This window comes from Eucyclogobius newberryi, unplaced genomic scaffold (assembly GCF_026437365.1).
Source record: "Eucyclogobius newberryi isolate DKJ021-1_F unplaced genomic scaffold, fEucNew1.0.hap1 SCAF_15, whole genome shotgun sequence".
Lineage (NCBI taxonomy): Eukaryota > Metazoa > Chordata > Actinopteri > Gobiiformes > Gobiidae > Eucyclogobius > Eucyclogobius newberryi.
In genome coordinates this window covers 24,761,954-24,776,994 of record NW_027315779.1, presented here as the reverse complement: position 1 = coordinate 24,776,994, position 15,041 = coordinate 24,761,954, and the positions used below count along the sequence as shown (strand labels likewise).

The window sequence follows — 15,041 nt, the reverse complement described above, 5'->3', positions numbered from 1 at the left end:
GTAAAAAAACGTTACATTATTGGCAGCGTGCGCAAAACGTAGAGATGTATTAGCAAAAATAAAACTAAACAAAACTAACATTCATCCAACTGCAGTGTACACAAATACTTCTATTAAATAAAGGCTAAAATCTCTGTTTGGAGGAATAAAAGCTAACTGCAATTTTTATGATTCCCGATCCAAGATTATGCTTTTATGTTGTCCTTGCGAACTTGGGAAAATGTTTTTCCAAGCGTAATTCGGGGAAAGAACTCTGATAACTGATAAAGAACTGTCGCCCGACTTCCACACTTCCACATCACTGCTGTGTGGAGATGGATGATATTTGTCTGTCTTATCCTAAACATTTGCACTCTTTGACCAATTGTTATTACATGTAGATCCATAAATAACTCAAGACGATTGTTGCTGCTGTAACGTTAGCAAGCTAAAGTAAAAAAAAATGTCAAGCCTTTAAGAACAACAAATGTTACTGCTTAGTGTTAAAAAGCAGACTCAGGGATATTATTATTGCTATAAGTTTGGTGTATTTGACATAGAGCATAAGCATCTCAGAGGGGCAATTTGCACTGTTGAAAAAAACCCACAAAAAACCCCCACTAAAAACACACAAGAAACGGAACAAGATCAAGAATACATTTTATTTAAAAACAAATAAAGACGTGATTTTTTTAACGTTTTCCGTACGTCAGTTATAATGTTTGTCCAGTTCTTGTCATCCATTTTTTGTGATGACCTTTTAACCCTGCAGCCAGAAACATACCCCAAAGATAACCTAAGAATGGTTTAGACATTACTCTTTGAAAAATAAATAATGTTTTATACATTTGGTGACTATTTATAACTCATACATGATCACATTTTATATTGAAATAGCATTGATGGGCTTCTAAACTTTAGTTACTTCAATGAACACTCTTCAAATCTGTATTTACCAAACTTTGTGAAAGGACTTGCAAACATTGGTTGTGCTTGATTTAACCCGAACTGAATCACATTATTTTGGGATAAGTGCCCGACTTTGGACTGAAATCTCCTGAATGCTTTTATTGGGGGCTTGGTAAGAGCTATGGGTGGGTCCGCTATATCCATATCACAAACAGGAGCCTGAGGATGTGAACGCCAGGCCACCAGTTCTGCTTGACTGCCTCTCAATGCTCCATCCACCAGCCAAAAGCACTCCCCATCCCCTATTTCTCCTTGTTTTTTTTTTTAAGGGGGGCAGATTTGCAAAAGTAGGCACCCAAAGTTTTTAAATCACACCTCTTTGCCCCTCGCCTCGTCTTGTCTTTCTACCACAACCCGCCCCCCTGAGTTCTTTATATGTCCAGCTGGCTCCGGCACAAAGAACCGACTCTCCGGGCTCCCAATGATCTGCAAGACCCCCACATGCTTTGTTCTGCTCATTTTCCCACTCCCCAGAGACAGGGTTCCGTAGCGAGAGAGGAAAATGAGGATGGAATGGAGTGATGGGAGGTAAAGAGAGGAGCTGGTGTGAGAAAAAGTGGTTAGGGAACGGTGTTAGATCTTCCAGACTTGAAGGAGACTGTGGAGACTCTACGGCGAAAAGAACCATTGTGTGTTGACCTTGGAAAGTGTAGGAATAATGTGCAATGAGAAGCAAAAGAACAGAAGTTGGACTGACTACAGAGAAATAAAGTTATGCTTTTACGCATCTACCCAACTTAGAATTCCAGTTTGGTTCTGTAAAAGTTAAGAATGGGCCACAGATTATATGATACAGAATCTAAAGGGAATTACTTCAGAAAACCTTGCATAACAACAACCAGTTTGAGGATTGCAGTAAACCAAATGTATTGTTGTTGATAAAATACTATGGTTATGTTTGTGTGCGTGTTATACTAAACTTTCTGTACTTATTTTTTCCCAACTATCTGTTGTGTGTTTCCTTACGGGCAAGAAATATCTTTACAAAAAAGGAGAAACGTCCGAATTGAAGCTAAATCAACAAGTATAACAAATGTGACCTGCAGGCTGATGTTAAAGTGCCTATGAAAGCTTCGTCTACTCATTGAAGTAAAATGCTGTTAAGATAAATATATTTTTATTTTTGCCCAAAAAATTATCCAAAATTGCGAATTTTTTACATTTAAAATGTCACTTCCTGTTTGTAAACACTAGGAAATTAGGAAACGGTAGTGAGTAATCGGCTTTCCCTATGACTATTCATACTTGGGCAGGTTTTGACACAGAGAATTATGCAAAAATAATATAAACTAACGCACAATATAAATGCACTGTAATAGTAATAATGATAATCAAAATAAATGTTGTTCTCGTGCATGTGAACACAGCAAAACTGAAAAACAAAATAAAGTTAAATGTGACAAAAACAGACGGATAAAAAAGTTCTTTATATTTATGTCTTGCATTTGCTTCTAAAATGGTCACAGTTATTATTTGTTGGTCCTTACTATTATATTGTGACCTGAATAATCACAATTATCGACAAACCCAATAATCTTGACGTCCTTTTTATTGAGTTTATTGAGTTTTTCTGGTCATGAGGAAATGCCATATGGTCCTAAGCCCCTATGATAAAAAAAGCATAACATATTACTAGTACAAGTAAAGGACAATAGTGTGGCTTTATTATCAGTTAATAATGGCGGTCTTAAAGTGTAAAAATGAAAACAACATTGACTCACTTATAGACAACATTCATCCACGATCTCAGGATGCAAACGTTTATCCATGAGCAAGACATATCACCGACTTTTCCTATGTGTATAATTGACTCTTTTTTTTTGTCAATTCTGACTCCAAAACTATACAACCCAACCAATATTCTGAGAAATAACCTTCAGCGACAACAATACAAACCAAACCAATTATCACGGCCAAGTAGCCACGTCCTCATGAAGTTCACGGTCCGAACTCCACCTTCACTCTGATTTTTTTTAAGGTAATCACGCGGTCAATTACAGGCAACAAGTCGCCTCAGGTTTTTGGGACTCCCTGGACACGCCCTCCCCGCAGAAACCCCCCTGTTGTCCCCAGCTTGTGTGAAATCATGCGGCGGAGTGTTGTGGCCAAAAGGGGACCACGGTATGGAGACGTGGGCCGGAACTAATAGGATTGGTTTTGATTCATTAGATACTCTTTCATCGTCCTGGTTGGAATTCCACTCCACGTCTCCTCGGGCTTCACACTTCCAAAACAGAGGTGGGGCGTTGTGAGGGGGGAGGCGGGGTGAGGGGAGGGATATGAGAGTGGGTGGAAGATTATGACTTTATATGGAATCATCAGAGCAGTTGAAATACAAGGAAATCAGTGCGACGATTGGCTAGACTTTTTGAATATCTTATCAGCCAAATAAATGTTGAAATATGGGGAGGAAATTGATATTTGATTGCTTTTTTTTTCCCTTCAATTTTGAGTTACTAATGCTGCTGTCTTTTTTTTTAAATAAACAAATAGATGGAACAGAACATAACGCAAAATCACCGGACAATTGAGCTGTTGTATTTGTTAGAAAATATATATATTTGCATGTGTTTTAGTAGAGTCTGTTAAGTCCAGATGACAATTTTAATGATCAAAATACCATTATCGTTTTTTTTTTTATTGTCATCAGCCTTTTTACTGTTTTAAGTACTTAAAAAGTACTTTTAAGTACTTGGAAAACAGGATTCTGTTTGTGGACACATATTTTCACTTCTACGTTTCATTTCCCATCATTACCATTCCCTTTACCTGAATATGGTATCTTTAAAAAGATAGAATGAGAATAACTGATTGATGAAAAAAAAATAACATTTTATTGTTTTACTTGTACAAAATATAATTTATTTGACTAAAAAAACACAACAACATTTCACTATATACACATACTACAAACCCTTCATTTCTATCCTTAATCGTTTCCTGTCACTGTCACTGTGTCTGTGCGTCCCAGATCCGCTCTCTCTAGTGCGTTCTGAGCTCTTTGGCGTAGACGGGCTCCAGGAGGTGGAACGGGACGAGCGTGAAGAGCCCGAACAGAAAGACAGCACCAGCCACGGCCAACAGCACGAAGCGCCCGATGAACAAAGTGTCCACTATCTGCAGAGAGAGCACAGAGCAGAGCCAAGTAGTGCACCGGGCCCACCACACATAACGCACACAACATTCTCCGGGTGCATGGGGCACAAACTCTCATACGCCTCACTCTCATATTAAGTGATATTTGGAGTGAAAAGATCTCTAAACTTAAGATTTTTAAGTGTAAACGATGTAAGTGCAAATTACAGCTTGTAATAATGGACTTTTCAATAGTTCTTTGAACGTTGGGGCCAAAACAGGGCAAAATCACTTCATTTTAAATTGGTTAGGATTTTAACAGGTATTTTAACTATACGTTTTTTGTTATTTATTGTAGTTTGTCATCAATAGTCTGCGTGTAATGAGACAACGCTTCGATCCAAACAAATCTTCCTGGATGGATGAAATGAAATGTTTTGTACTTTTCTTTTTTAAATTTAAATTTACCAAACATATTCCCTCAATATTTGACCTTAAAACACTCTTTATGACACCTGCCATTGGTTCTTTAATGGACCAGTACAGTTTAGTGTTTCGAACTCAATTTCGATATTAAGGCAGGCTCAATACTAATTTTGATACCACAATGATGAATAACACTATTTTTTAGACTGTAATTTTCAACACAAAATGACTTTCTTTATGTGACCATGTGGACTAGTTCTGATAAAGCTCAAGATCATTTTAAAACTGTTCAGAAAAGATCAAATTCTGTCGCTTATGTATTTTTTCGTTGTATTGATACAAGCATTTAGTTTTAATGTTAGTTTTAGTATCGATTAGTATCTGATTTCCGACAGCGTAGCAAGCAAATGAACTACAAGTTTGAAGTATTCTTGGTATGTACCACAAGATGGCAGTAAAGTGTTGGCAGTGATGATGTTTCTTTATTAAGCCTTCAAAGGACACCACTTACTCCTACATATTTTGTGATAACAGGCTAAGTGAATCACCATTTTACATTGTACTCATTGTAAAACGCAATATTGGTCTAAAACAGCAATAAACTGAACATGATTTTATTTAAAAAAAAAGTTGCTATGTGACATTTTTAACCCTAAATGTCCTAATTTTTTCAAATAATCACATCTAAGTGAAACTGAATGGTTAAAAGATTATTAAATTGAGTTTGCATGATATTTCTCCCTTAAAATGATGGATGTCTTGTAACTTGACCGACATTACCTGCTTGTCTCCATAGAGATAGAGATGTTTAATGCAATATTGTGGAACATTACAGGCAAAGCAATGACATGTCCATAGAGACCAGCAGGAGACAGTTTTCACCTTTTTTTCACCTGATTTCTCACCATGATTGTCTTGTTTTTGACAAGGAAGAGAGAGAGAAAGAGATGGAATGAGTGAGAGAGCTGGACAGGAAGAGAGGGACAGAAAGAACGAGAAAGAGAGAGAGAGGAAGAGAGAGGGAGAGAGAGAGAAAGAGATGGAATGAGTGAGAGAGCTGGACAGGAAGAGAGGGACAGAAAGAACGAGAAAGAGAGAGAGAGGAAGAGCGAGGGAGAGAGAGAGAAAGACAGAGAAAAAGAGAGAGAGAGTGAGAAAGAATGATAAAGAGAGGAACAGCGAGAAAGGAAGAGAAAGAAATAAAGAGGGATGGGAGAGAGAGAGACCAGGAAAGAAAAAGAAGGAGAAAGAGGGAGAAAGACAGAAAGAGATAGAAAGAATGAGAAAGAGAGCGAGGAAGAGCGAGAGGAAGATAAAGAAATAAAGGGGATGAGAGAGAGAAAGAAGGAAAGAAAAAGAGAGAGGGAGAGAGAGAGGGAGAGAAAGAAAGAGTTGTTTTTGACTTTGACTAAACAACAAACAGGAACATTTCGAAAGATGTGATTCTTTGGTTGAATCTGGCGTCTGCAGCTGGTCTTCTCTCGCGCTCCCTGACCCAAAGCTGTGGCTCCACACGCTCCACACACACACACACTACACACACGCGACACACACACGACACACACACGACACACACACACGCTACACAGCCAGTCGTTATTGATTTACACAGGACAAGCACCTGTTCTGGGAGTATATATCCTGGAAGTCTGCGCCGGTGTTGCTCTAGATGTTTGTTTTTCTCAAGTCTGTGCCGAGAAGAAACGGCTGGATTCTGTGGAGCGGTTTATTCTCAGATCCTGCTGTTCTCGGCGGAGTCAGAGAGGACGCCAGCCCAACAGCCCGAGTTCATTAGCCGTTTACCACACGGAGGTAGTCACAGGTACGCCGCAAAAACAGGAATTCACAAGGGCCTCGCGGTAAAACTGCACAACGTATAAGGCTCCTCCTTTTTAATCCTTACTTGAATGAGGGAATTCAGAATGTTTCTCTTGATTTTTATTCATCCAGAGTGATATTTAGTTCACGCTTGCAAATTACGCACAAACTAAATGGGACAAAACCCGAATGTAAGATTTTCTTTTATTTGTCGTTTTTGATTTTGATTTGATTATATTATATATTATATTATATTATATTATAAGACTTTAACGATGCCTGAACTAAGACTTAGAATGATTCAGGCCTAGTAACTGCTTAAATAATATGAATAGGATCATTCTTTATAACCCATTTGTCCATTATGAATTGAGTTTGAAGCTAAATGTGTAGATATTAAGTTAAGTACTAGGAGTGAGAGAGAGAGAGAGAGAGAGAGAGAGAGAGAGAGAGAGAGAGAGAGAGACAGACAGGAAAAGAAAAGAGGGAAGAGGGGGGAGAGAGAGAAATAAAAAGAGATAAAGACAGAAAGAGAGGGGGAGAGAAGGGGGGAAAGAAAGAAAGAGCGAGAGAGAGCGAGAGCGAGAGCGAGAGCGAGAGCGAGAGCGAGAGCGAGAGCGAGAGCGAGAGCGAGAGCGAGAGTGAGAGAGAGAGAGAGAGAGAGAGAGAGAGAGGGGTGGGGCCTCCCGTGTGCACCATGTCTCTCACCGAAGAATTTAACACATCTCACTTTTTAATTTGCCAATTACACAGCGAGCAGGAAGCCAAAGTGGGCGCTATGTTTTATTAATGTGCCGTGGGTGGTTGTTGAAATCAGGAGGGGTACGGGGTGGGTGGTGGTGGTGGGTGCGGGGGGTTTTGGGGGGTGGGTGGTGGTGGTGGTGGTGGTGGGTGCGGGGTTTTTTTGGGGGGTGGGTGGTGGTGGTGGGTGAGCTCGTACCCGATCCCTCTCCATCCAAACTGAGTCCACACAATGATACAAAGGGAACCGTGATAATCATTCTGGTAAAAGCCAAACAATAGTTGTTATTGTTAGTTGCTAATCGATCCTAAAACTAGTACTTATTTGATTATGTATCAAAACGCATGAGAATATTATTATCTTGTATACATTATATACTATTATTTTGAGCTGAAAATGTGAGTCTTATAAAAGTCTTGTTTAGTATAAAAATCTGTAGTGTTATACGTGTATGAATATAAAGCAAAGAGAACTATTCATTGTTCAACTTCACTGTTTATACTTGATATTTTGAGGACATTTGGCTTTGAAATGTTATAATTTTTAGTTTGGAATTGATCATTTCTATGACAGCGGTGCAAGATAGTCATAACTCTGAAACTCGTGCATAGACTGCAATCCTATTATTATTTTTGTATTATTATTTTTTATTGTTACCATTATTATTATTATTATTATTATTATTATTATTATTATATTTTATTTTTTCCAATAAACTGAAAAGATTACAATGACTCAATACATGAAGACATTTAAATTGTAATAACCTACGTACTCAAACATTAGTCATACAGTATTTTGAGAACCATAAAGTGATTATATCTGGGGTCAATTTTACAACACAACCATATCAAATAAAGCGCTTTTCATAACATATAATGATAAACATCTAATCTTGTATGAAACGTCACTAATAATTGATTGTCGCGGATGAAAGACGACCATACATTCAAACTGCATCATCTTCTTAACCGCCAGAATCCATTTCTAAGACGGGCTTTGCTATATTTTGTCTCATGCAGAAATCTCGGAAGTCAGATTGTGCTTGTCTGATGTGGAAGCGTTGCACAAAGCGTTGCCGGCCAGGACGGGGCTGTGTGTGCTCTGCTATTTCTATGGCGTGGCAGCTTGCTTGGCAGATCTGGCTGGCTTATTGGCACGACCCGGAGGCAACATGGGGGAGTGTTTGTTCTGTGTTGCTGTTGGACTCAGATAAAGAAGAACACAAACCGACGGCACCAAACGGCTGCACGCACAAATGCTGTTTACAGACGCGGCACACGGTGGACAGCGGCTTGGGTGGCTCCTAGGGTTATATTTGGAATAGCGTTATTTTTCAAGTGCTCACCTATTGTAGCTTCTGCCATGACAAACTGTGTCCAGATTCATTCAGACAGTTAAAAATATGTATTTGTTTTATCCTATTATGGTCTTCAGCGGAAAAAAAATACATGTTGTAAACAACTGTTTATTAATTAGATATTGTAAGATCAATGTATGCTAAGCAAGGAGAGTGTCTTGCCCAAGGACACAGTAATAGTATGCAGCATCTATTAGTTTAGTGGCTCACGTCAGATTGATGTGCAGCAAATTGAGTTCTAGAAAAAACATAGCTGTTCCTTTGGGTTATGAATCATCATTATCCTCTCAGCGGGATTGTACTATAAATATTTGGTGATAGTCGAAGCCAAATGGCCTTAATTCAGAGCTGAAAACTTCCCAGAACTGTGCAAGGCAATATAAAGTACTCATGGGAAAGGTGCAATTCTACATTTTCTTGGTCAGAATAGTGAAAACACGCTCACCTCGATCTCTTTGAAAGGGGGAGGAGTCTCCGGACTGCGAGGGAAGAACACCAGTGCCAGGGTGATTGTGAGAGCCAGCAGAAATAATGGGATAACTCCCAATCTGGCAACAAATAAATACAAATTAAAAAACTGAAAAAACGTTACATGCATTGATAAAAGCAAAAACGTATGCCTATAACAGCAAATTATACCACACATTTGTATCAGTCAATAGATTTAAGATAAGATGCTATTTAGTACATTCACATAGACCCTTTGTAAATAAATACATTTAAAATTTGGTACGGAGCCAACTGGAGGCAAAAGTGGAATATAATGCAATTTTAGTAGACATTGAAAAATCAAAGGGATTTTAGCTGAAACCCACAATTAAAACTACTCAAATACGTAATATTATATATATATATATATATATATATATATATATATATATATATTATATATATATAGTTATATCAGAGTTCGTTTAAAGACATTGCTAATTGTATTTTGCATAATATGTTTGTTTGAAAAGAAATTATGACGGAGATATTGCTGATGACGGCAAAATCCTGGGTTTACTGAACAAGTACGTAGTAGACGCCACAATAGCTTTTCATTCAACATACTTAAATCTCAAAAACATACTTTTTCCCCCCCTCCATTATTTTTAAGATAAGTAAAAAAGATTATGCAGTATTTCTACCCTGAATAGTTGCTTATTTTTGTTGAAAATACTTAAAATAATTTGCATTCATATCTGATTTCAGTTAATTATTGAAAATGTGTTATTGTCCACTTCATTTTGCCTAAATTCTGACATTTCGACATCCTAATGACATACATAGCATTTCAAAGGGTCTATAAATTCAATCATTGTACTCTAATATGCATGGCAAGCAAATCAAGCAAGAATGTTTAGACTATATTATCATGTTATTTTCAAATGCAAGAAGTTAAACCTTTCATTCATCAATTCACAACCGTGTTCATGAGGGGATACTATTGTGGACAGTCACCTGGCAGCCCCCGATGCTCTCAGCAGCATTATTCCCGTCACAAGCGCTGCGATCCAGATCACTGAGATGACCAAGACTCCTGTCCCCACGGCCAAAACATTACCTGCCATCCTGATCGCAGCTTCAATGCTAACACTGATGCTAATCTGAATTCTATGCGAAGCTAACCAAATGCTTTATTTATTTTACAAGCCCATGAGGATTGTTGTTGCGCCAGAACATCCCGGAGATAAAGACTGAACTTGCAAATGTGAAATTAACGTTTTAAATCAAATAATGAGCCTTTAAGGACAAAAAGCGAGCATTTGTTGTCATTCCTTGTAGGGATTCTGCGCTCGCGTCTCCTGCTTCCTAGTAACAGCAAGAAACGCCGCTATTGGTTAGTGCCAATTTGCAACAGCCAATCAGAGCGCGTTGTACTTAAATTGACACATTTATGTTCAGTGGATTGTTTGTTAACGCTTAGTCTGAATTTTGTGACGCAATCTTGCTTACAAACCACAACAATATTTAAAGATTCTAGACTTTCATTGAAAACAAAAACAACAATATTTCAGACTTATTAATATGCATTTTATCTGAATATTTTACCAATTATTTGCTAACATGACCACTCTTTATTAACACCAAGCTTAATTTTTTTTTTTTATAGCTAACGTTAGCTCACGTGCTAGCAATTTTCACTCGTTTGTGGTAAGACCAATTATTTATTTGTAGACCTACAAAAGTTTTAAAGATACTTAAATCATGTCTTTCTGCAATGTAACCCAGTTCTTAATTTATACCAACAGAGGGCTGGACACTCATGCCTTTTACTGTAAAAACTACAACTGTGTCTGTGATAAGTAGCGTGGCAGATTAAATGACTATTTTTAATGTACTTTATCGATCATACGTGGGTCAAATGCACCCATAAACTGCCAAGACACGAACATTTGACTGCTCTTCACTTCATCTAGTGTTACAGACAGTACTTCCACAGGTTTTCTCTAAGCTGTCGGAACCAAACTAATAATATAGTCGCATATTTTAACCAGTAGAAACATGTTTACCGCGACATATATCTGCGTGGCTTTTCCATTCTAGTTCACTTTATATTTTGCACTACGATTCGGCGACAAAGGATGAAAACAAACGAATATGCTGATGCGGTGCGAAGGACACATTGACTCAAAACTCAAAACGAATGAACGTCTTTCTCTTTTCCAGGAAACACTCGACAGAAGAAATCAAGTGCCTTTTTAATTCTCTCTCCAGCTCAGCGCACCACCACAGCACAGCGGACGTGGGAGGCAGTGCCACCGACTCAAACACCCCGTACTCCCTTCGCCTCTTTTTTATTCTGCGCGCAGCTCCTCGCCCGTGATTGTCATATTTCCCACGGACACTGGAAGGCATCAGCGGCCCGGCGGACGGAAGGAGCGCGAGCGCCGGAGATGGCGGTGGGAGGGGCCTGTGTCGGCTGACGTCACCGGCTGTGTGGAGGAGTATAGGCTGTGCTGTCAGCCCAGTGTCAGTCTGATGAAGATTGGCATGCAGGTAAGCTGTCATTCATTTTCAATGTCAGTGCATGGGAACAGGGCTCCTCCACTTGAGCGTCTTTTTACCCCTTTCCCCCCCCCCTTCATTGCAAAAGGCAGGACATTATTCATACCAGGCAAAGACAGCCAGCCAGGCCAGAGTGAGAGTGAGAGAGAGAGAGAGAGAGAGGGAGGGAAAGGCACGGGGCGAGGGAGGGAGAGAGGGAGGCAGAGGGAGGAGGGGAGGAGGGGGACGCGCACGGGATGGGATGGTGTGTGTGGTGGTGGTGGTGGTGGGGGGGAGACAAACGAGAGAGGCGATCCAGACGAGATGCATTTTGGTGCGGGACTGACTTGCGGATATTTGATGCCCCTTTTTAATAATTTTTTTTTTGCTTTGTGCAGCTTTTGGGATTCGTAATAAAATGTGTTTAGTGACGTTTGTAGTGATGTGGCAGTGATTGTGGAGCGCGATCGTGTGTGTTGCAAGCGCCGTATTTGAGGCAGTAGAAGCGATTGGAGTCTGAGAGAAGAAGAAGAAGAAGAAGAAGAAGAAGAAGAAGAAGAAGAGGAGGAAGAAGAAGAGCGCGTTTTTCATTCGTTAAATGATAATAACCGCGTCGCGATTCTGTTTGAATCCGTGCGTCCAAAGGCGTGGGTGCGTGTCGCAGTGATGTTGACGTGTTTATTAGGACGTCTGCTTACTTTTAGATTTTTTTGGCAATGCTTGAACTTGTGTCGGGGCTTTGGAAAGTCAATATGTGTGCGTTGTATTTGCAAAACGGCTTGGAACGCTTTAAAGTCTAATAAACAAGAGTGCAGAAAGTGTGGTGCAGTTTGTAGTTGCATTCACTAGTATGTTTTAGTATATTTTTGACTAACTTGAGCACAATCGTATGGGCTAAGTCGTGCCCATTGAGCTTAAAATGTATAAAAACAACTATATATTTCAAATGCATTGTGTTTGCTCTTTTATAATGACTGCAGACTTCATCATTGGTCACTATAGAAGGCATAAACATCAACTCCATTGTCACTAGAGTATATGTAAAGTGCATGGTGTTTCCCCGTTGATTGCACGTTTCCTTTTTGCTGTAAAAATGACCTTCACTTGTGCCAGCTGTAATGTTTACCCAGTGCATCAGTCCCTGCCCAGAAAAAAAAAGAAAAAACCTCTCCCAGAGCCTCCTCACACTGCTCCTCTTTGTGCACCACTCACCACACACCGCCGTTTTAATGTTTTTATTTCTCTTTTCAAAGATGACCAGTTTATTCCGCTTTAACGACCGCTTCACTCGCTGCTTGACCGGCACGAAAACCATTCAATGGCGACACTGAAGCTTTGTCGAGCGGAGTTTAATACAGCTTAAAAACGACTCGACACGTGCATAGTATCTTTCTAGTATTCTTTGTGCACTCAGGCTGTACAAACTTACAAAAAACAAATGAAAAACATAGGAAGTAGCTCCAAACGTGCTAGAAAGTTTGCAGGCAAATCAACTTCTATATTTCTTTTGTTTCTACACTAATGCATTCCACAAAGTGAGCAAAGTCGACCCTGCCTTTTAAAGCTTCGGTAATGGCACCACATTAGCCTAATTAAATATGCCTGAACCATTTGTTTACTAATCATCTGCTTCCCTGAGAAATCACAATGGCTATTTGGACCACTTTAGCTCGTCTCCCTCTCCCTCTCTCCCCCCCGCCCTGCCACCGCCACCGCCGCAGACTCTCGGCAGGTGCAGAGTAAGTACTGAACGGCCAATCCCACACGGAGCTAAAAGTTGCACCCCCTCTGAAAGTGAAAACGCTTTGAAACGCTGTTGCTTCCGAGCCGCAGCTGAAAAGACCATAAAAAGACCTCGGTTACCTTTGACACCGCTCAGAATCCATGTGTACTTTCTGTGGACTATTCAACCGGGAATAAACCAAACATAAAAAAGAAGGGGGGGAAAAGAAGACTCATAAATCAAGACCGGCATCGACACCAATCACCCTTAAAAACGTTTCTTCTTTGTTTTGCTGCGCCCCGTGCGGCTCTACGTATTGTCAGATAAAGATAATGCTAATTTAGTTTATCCCCCCAAACCCTGCTGAGATCTTAATTGATGATTTGTGTCGTTGGACATGCAGCCAGGAGGCATGTTTGTGACTGTGAAAAGTCTTGAGCACTATTTGCATATCGCTATTGCATCTATATGGGTTAAATGAGATGATGAGCTCCGATGCTGTGCGTTCCTGCAGCTTTTTGGGAGGGAGATAATCCCTGATAAAGTCATTCAGTCACTCTAAATGAAGGAAGTAAACAGAGCGCGGAGAACATATGTTACAAACCAATTTGAGCTTTTGTGGTTGGCCATAAAGCAATTGAGGAAATTAAAGCGACGAACAAATGTATTGTCATTTCCTGTGCTCTTCCTTCTAATTCGAACCCTGTGTGACGCCCAAGACTCCATTATATCTTCTTAACCAAGAGAAGTTTGAGTCGGAAAAAAGAAACCTGCTGTTTGTTTGCTCGCTTCCTCTTCACAGGCACATTGTGAGATCTCTAATTGTTTATGAAAGCATCACTTTTTTTATTTTTTTTTCCAAATCAGGTCTGGGAAGAAAAAAAAAGTCAGAACGTGTAGAATTATTCATGAGGGTTTAGTCTGGCGGGTTATCCTCAGCGGAGTGCATCTAGGTCCTGTTCCGGGGCCGTGAGCAGTGTGATGTAGCAGGCTGCCGGGGCTCCTTTTTGCGTTGAATAGTGCAGCGATCCTTAAGACACTGGTGCTGCGCTTGCCGCATGTTTGGGGCCCTCGCCCGGGTCCGTGGCGGGTCATGCCCACTAAGCCGGTTTGATCCCTATTGCTCTCCAGAGAAGGCAACGTGGCTGTTTATACCGGCAGAGAGCGCGGCTTAAGGACACCCCGCGCATGCTTACCCGCGCTCATTCCACCGCCAGTGCTGCGTTGGCACGGCTCTAAGTAAGCCACCGGGGAGCCAGGTCGGGCCAGAGATGGATTGGCTTGATTTATGCTCGGAGAAGAGGCAGCAGGCAAATTTAATGATCCTCTATAGTGTCAACATCATGGAGCTTTGTTTTCCGGGAGGAACGTGAGGTTTAATCACAATTCTTCCCGCTGTATGATCACACTACTGGTTCTCATCTGCTCTGATTGAGGGTCCAAATTTATGTTGTTTTTCTGTTGGGAGCATTTTTTTTTAATAGGGATTGGTTGCGATCCCACTACTTTTCTGTTCAATACTCCCCAAAGTCCAACTACAAACCTGTAAGTGCCCGTTACAAGCCCCGAAACATGGATAAAACTGTCAGGATGAGCTCCTGAAAAAGTTACTGTTACAATTATGAGCTTATTGGCAGCAGGGAAAAGGCACATCGCAAAAAAATGGGTGCCACAAGCCGCACCTACAAACAAGGACTGGACTGACATCGTAATGGGGAGAGACAGAGGATACAACTCAATTTGAAATGGACAATTTTAGCAGACTTTGGCTTCTATTTTGGGTTTGATGTGATTTTGTGGATGTTCTTTACTCCTCTTTTGTCTGTTCTCTGCTCTCTGGTCTTGTTCTTGGTCTTTTTTAATATTGAAAAATAAAATTACAAAGCTTAGATGAGTCCAAAACAACGTAGTAACCACATCAGATGACGTACTACATTTTCAATAGAGATTCCACGTTTTTTACTACCATCCTTTAC

General features: G+C 40.2%; 2 protein-coding genes across 2 annotated transcripts in view; one reads left to right on the top strand and one right to left on the bottom strand.

Moving 5' to 3' along the window:
- Positions 1 to 3,883: 3,883 nt before the first annotated feature.
- tmem218 (transmembrane protein 218) lies at positions 3,884 to 10,158 on the bottom strand. Its single transcript, XM_072445589.1, has 3 exons — positions 9,816 to 10,158; positions 8,815 to 8,917; positions 3,884 to 4,065 (listed from the first exon to the last, which is right to left on the bottom strand). The coding sequence occupies exons 1-3, from the start codon at positions 9,923 to 9,925 to the stop codon at positions 3,931 to 3,933; spliced, it is 348 nt and encodes a 115-aa protein (XP_072301690.1). The 5' UTR covers positions 9,926 to 10,158; the 3' UTR covers positions 3,884 to 3,930.
- A 994-nt stretch (positions 10,159 to 11,152) lies between these two features.
- The window catches only part of pknox2 (pbx/knotted 1 homeobox 2), a 130,394-nt gene continuing 126,505 nt past the window's right edge, over positions 11,153 to 15,041 (top strand). Inside the window, exon 1 of the mRNA XM_072446889.1 lies at positions 11,153 to 11,354. The gene's annotated coding sequence lies outside the window, so the exon portion shown is untranslated. The remainder of the gene's footprint in view (positions 11,355 to 15,041) is intronic.

What these genes read in the sequence shown, in the direction of transcription:
- tmem218 (XM_072445589.1), bottom strand. Translation starts at nt 9,925, where the DNA reads ATGGCAGGTAATGTTTTGGCCGTGGGGACAGGAGTCTTGGTCATCTCA. An exon ending in AGAGCATCGGGGGCTGCCAG is followed by an intron (nt 8,918 to 9,815) that starts GTGACTGTCCAC and finishes ATTTGTTGCCAG; the next exon opens with ATTGGGAGTTATCCCATTAT. An exon ending in CCCCTTTCAAAGAGATCGAG is followed by an intron (nt 4,066 to 8,814) that starts GTGAGCGTGTTT and finishes CTCTCTCTGCAG; the next exon opens with ATAGTGGACACTTTGTTCAT.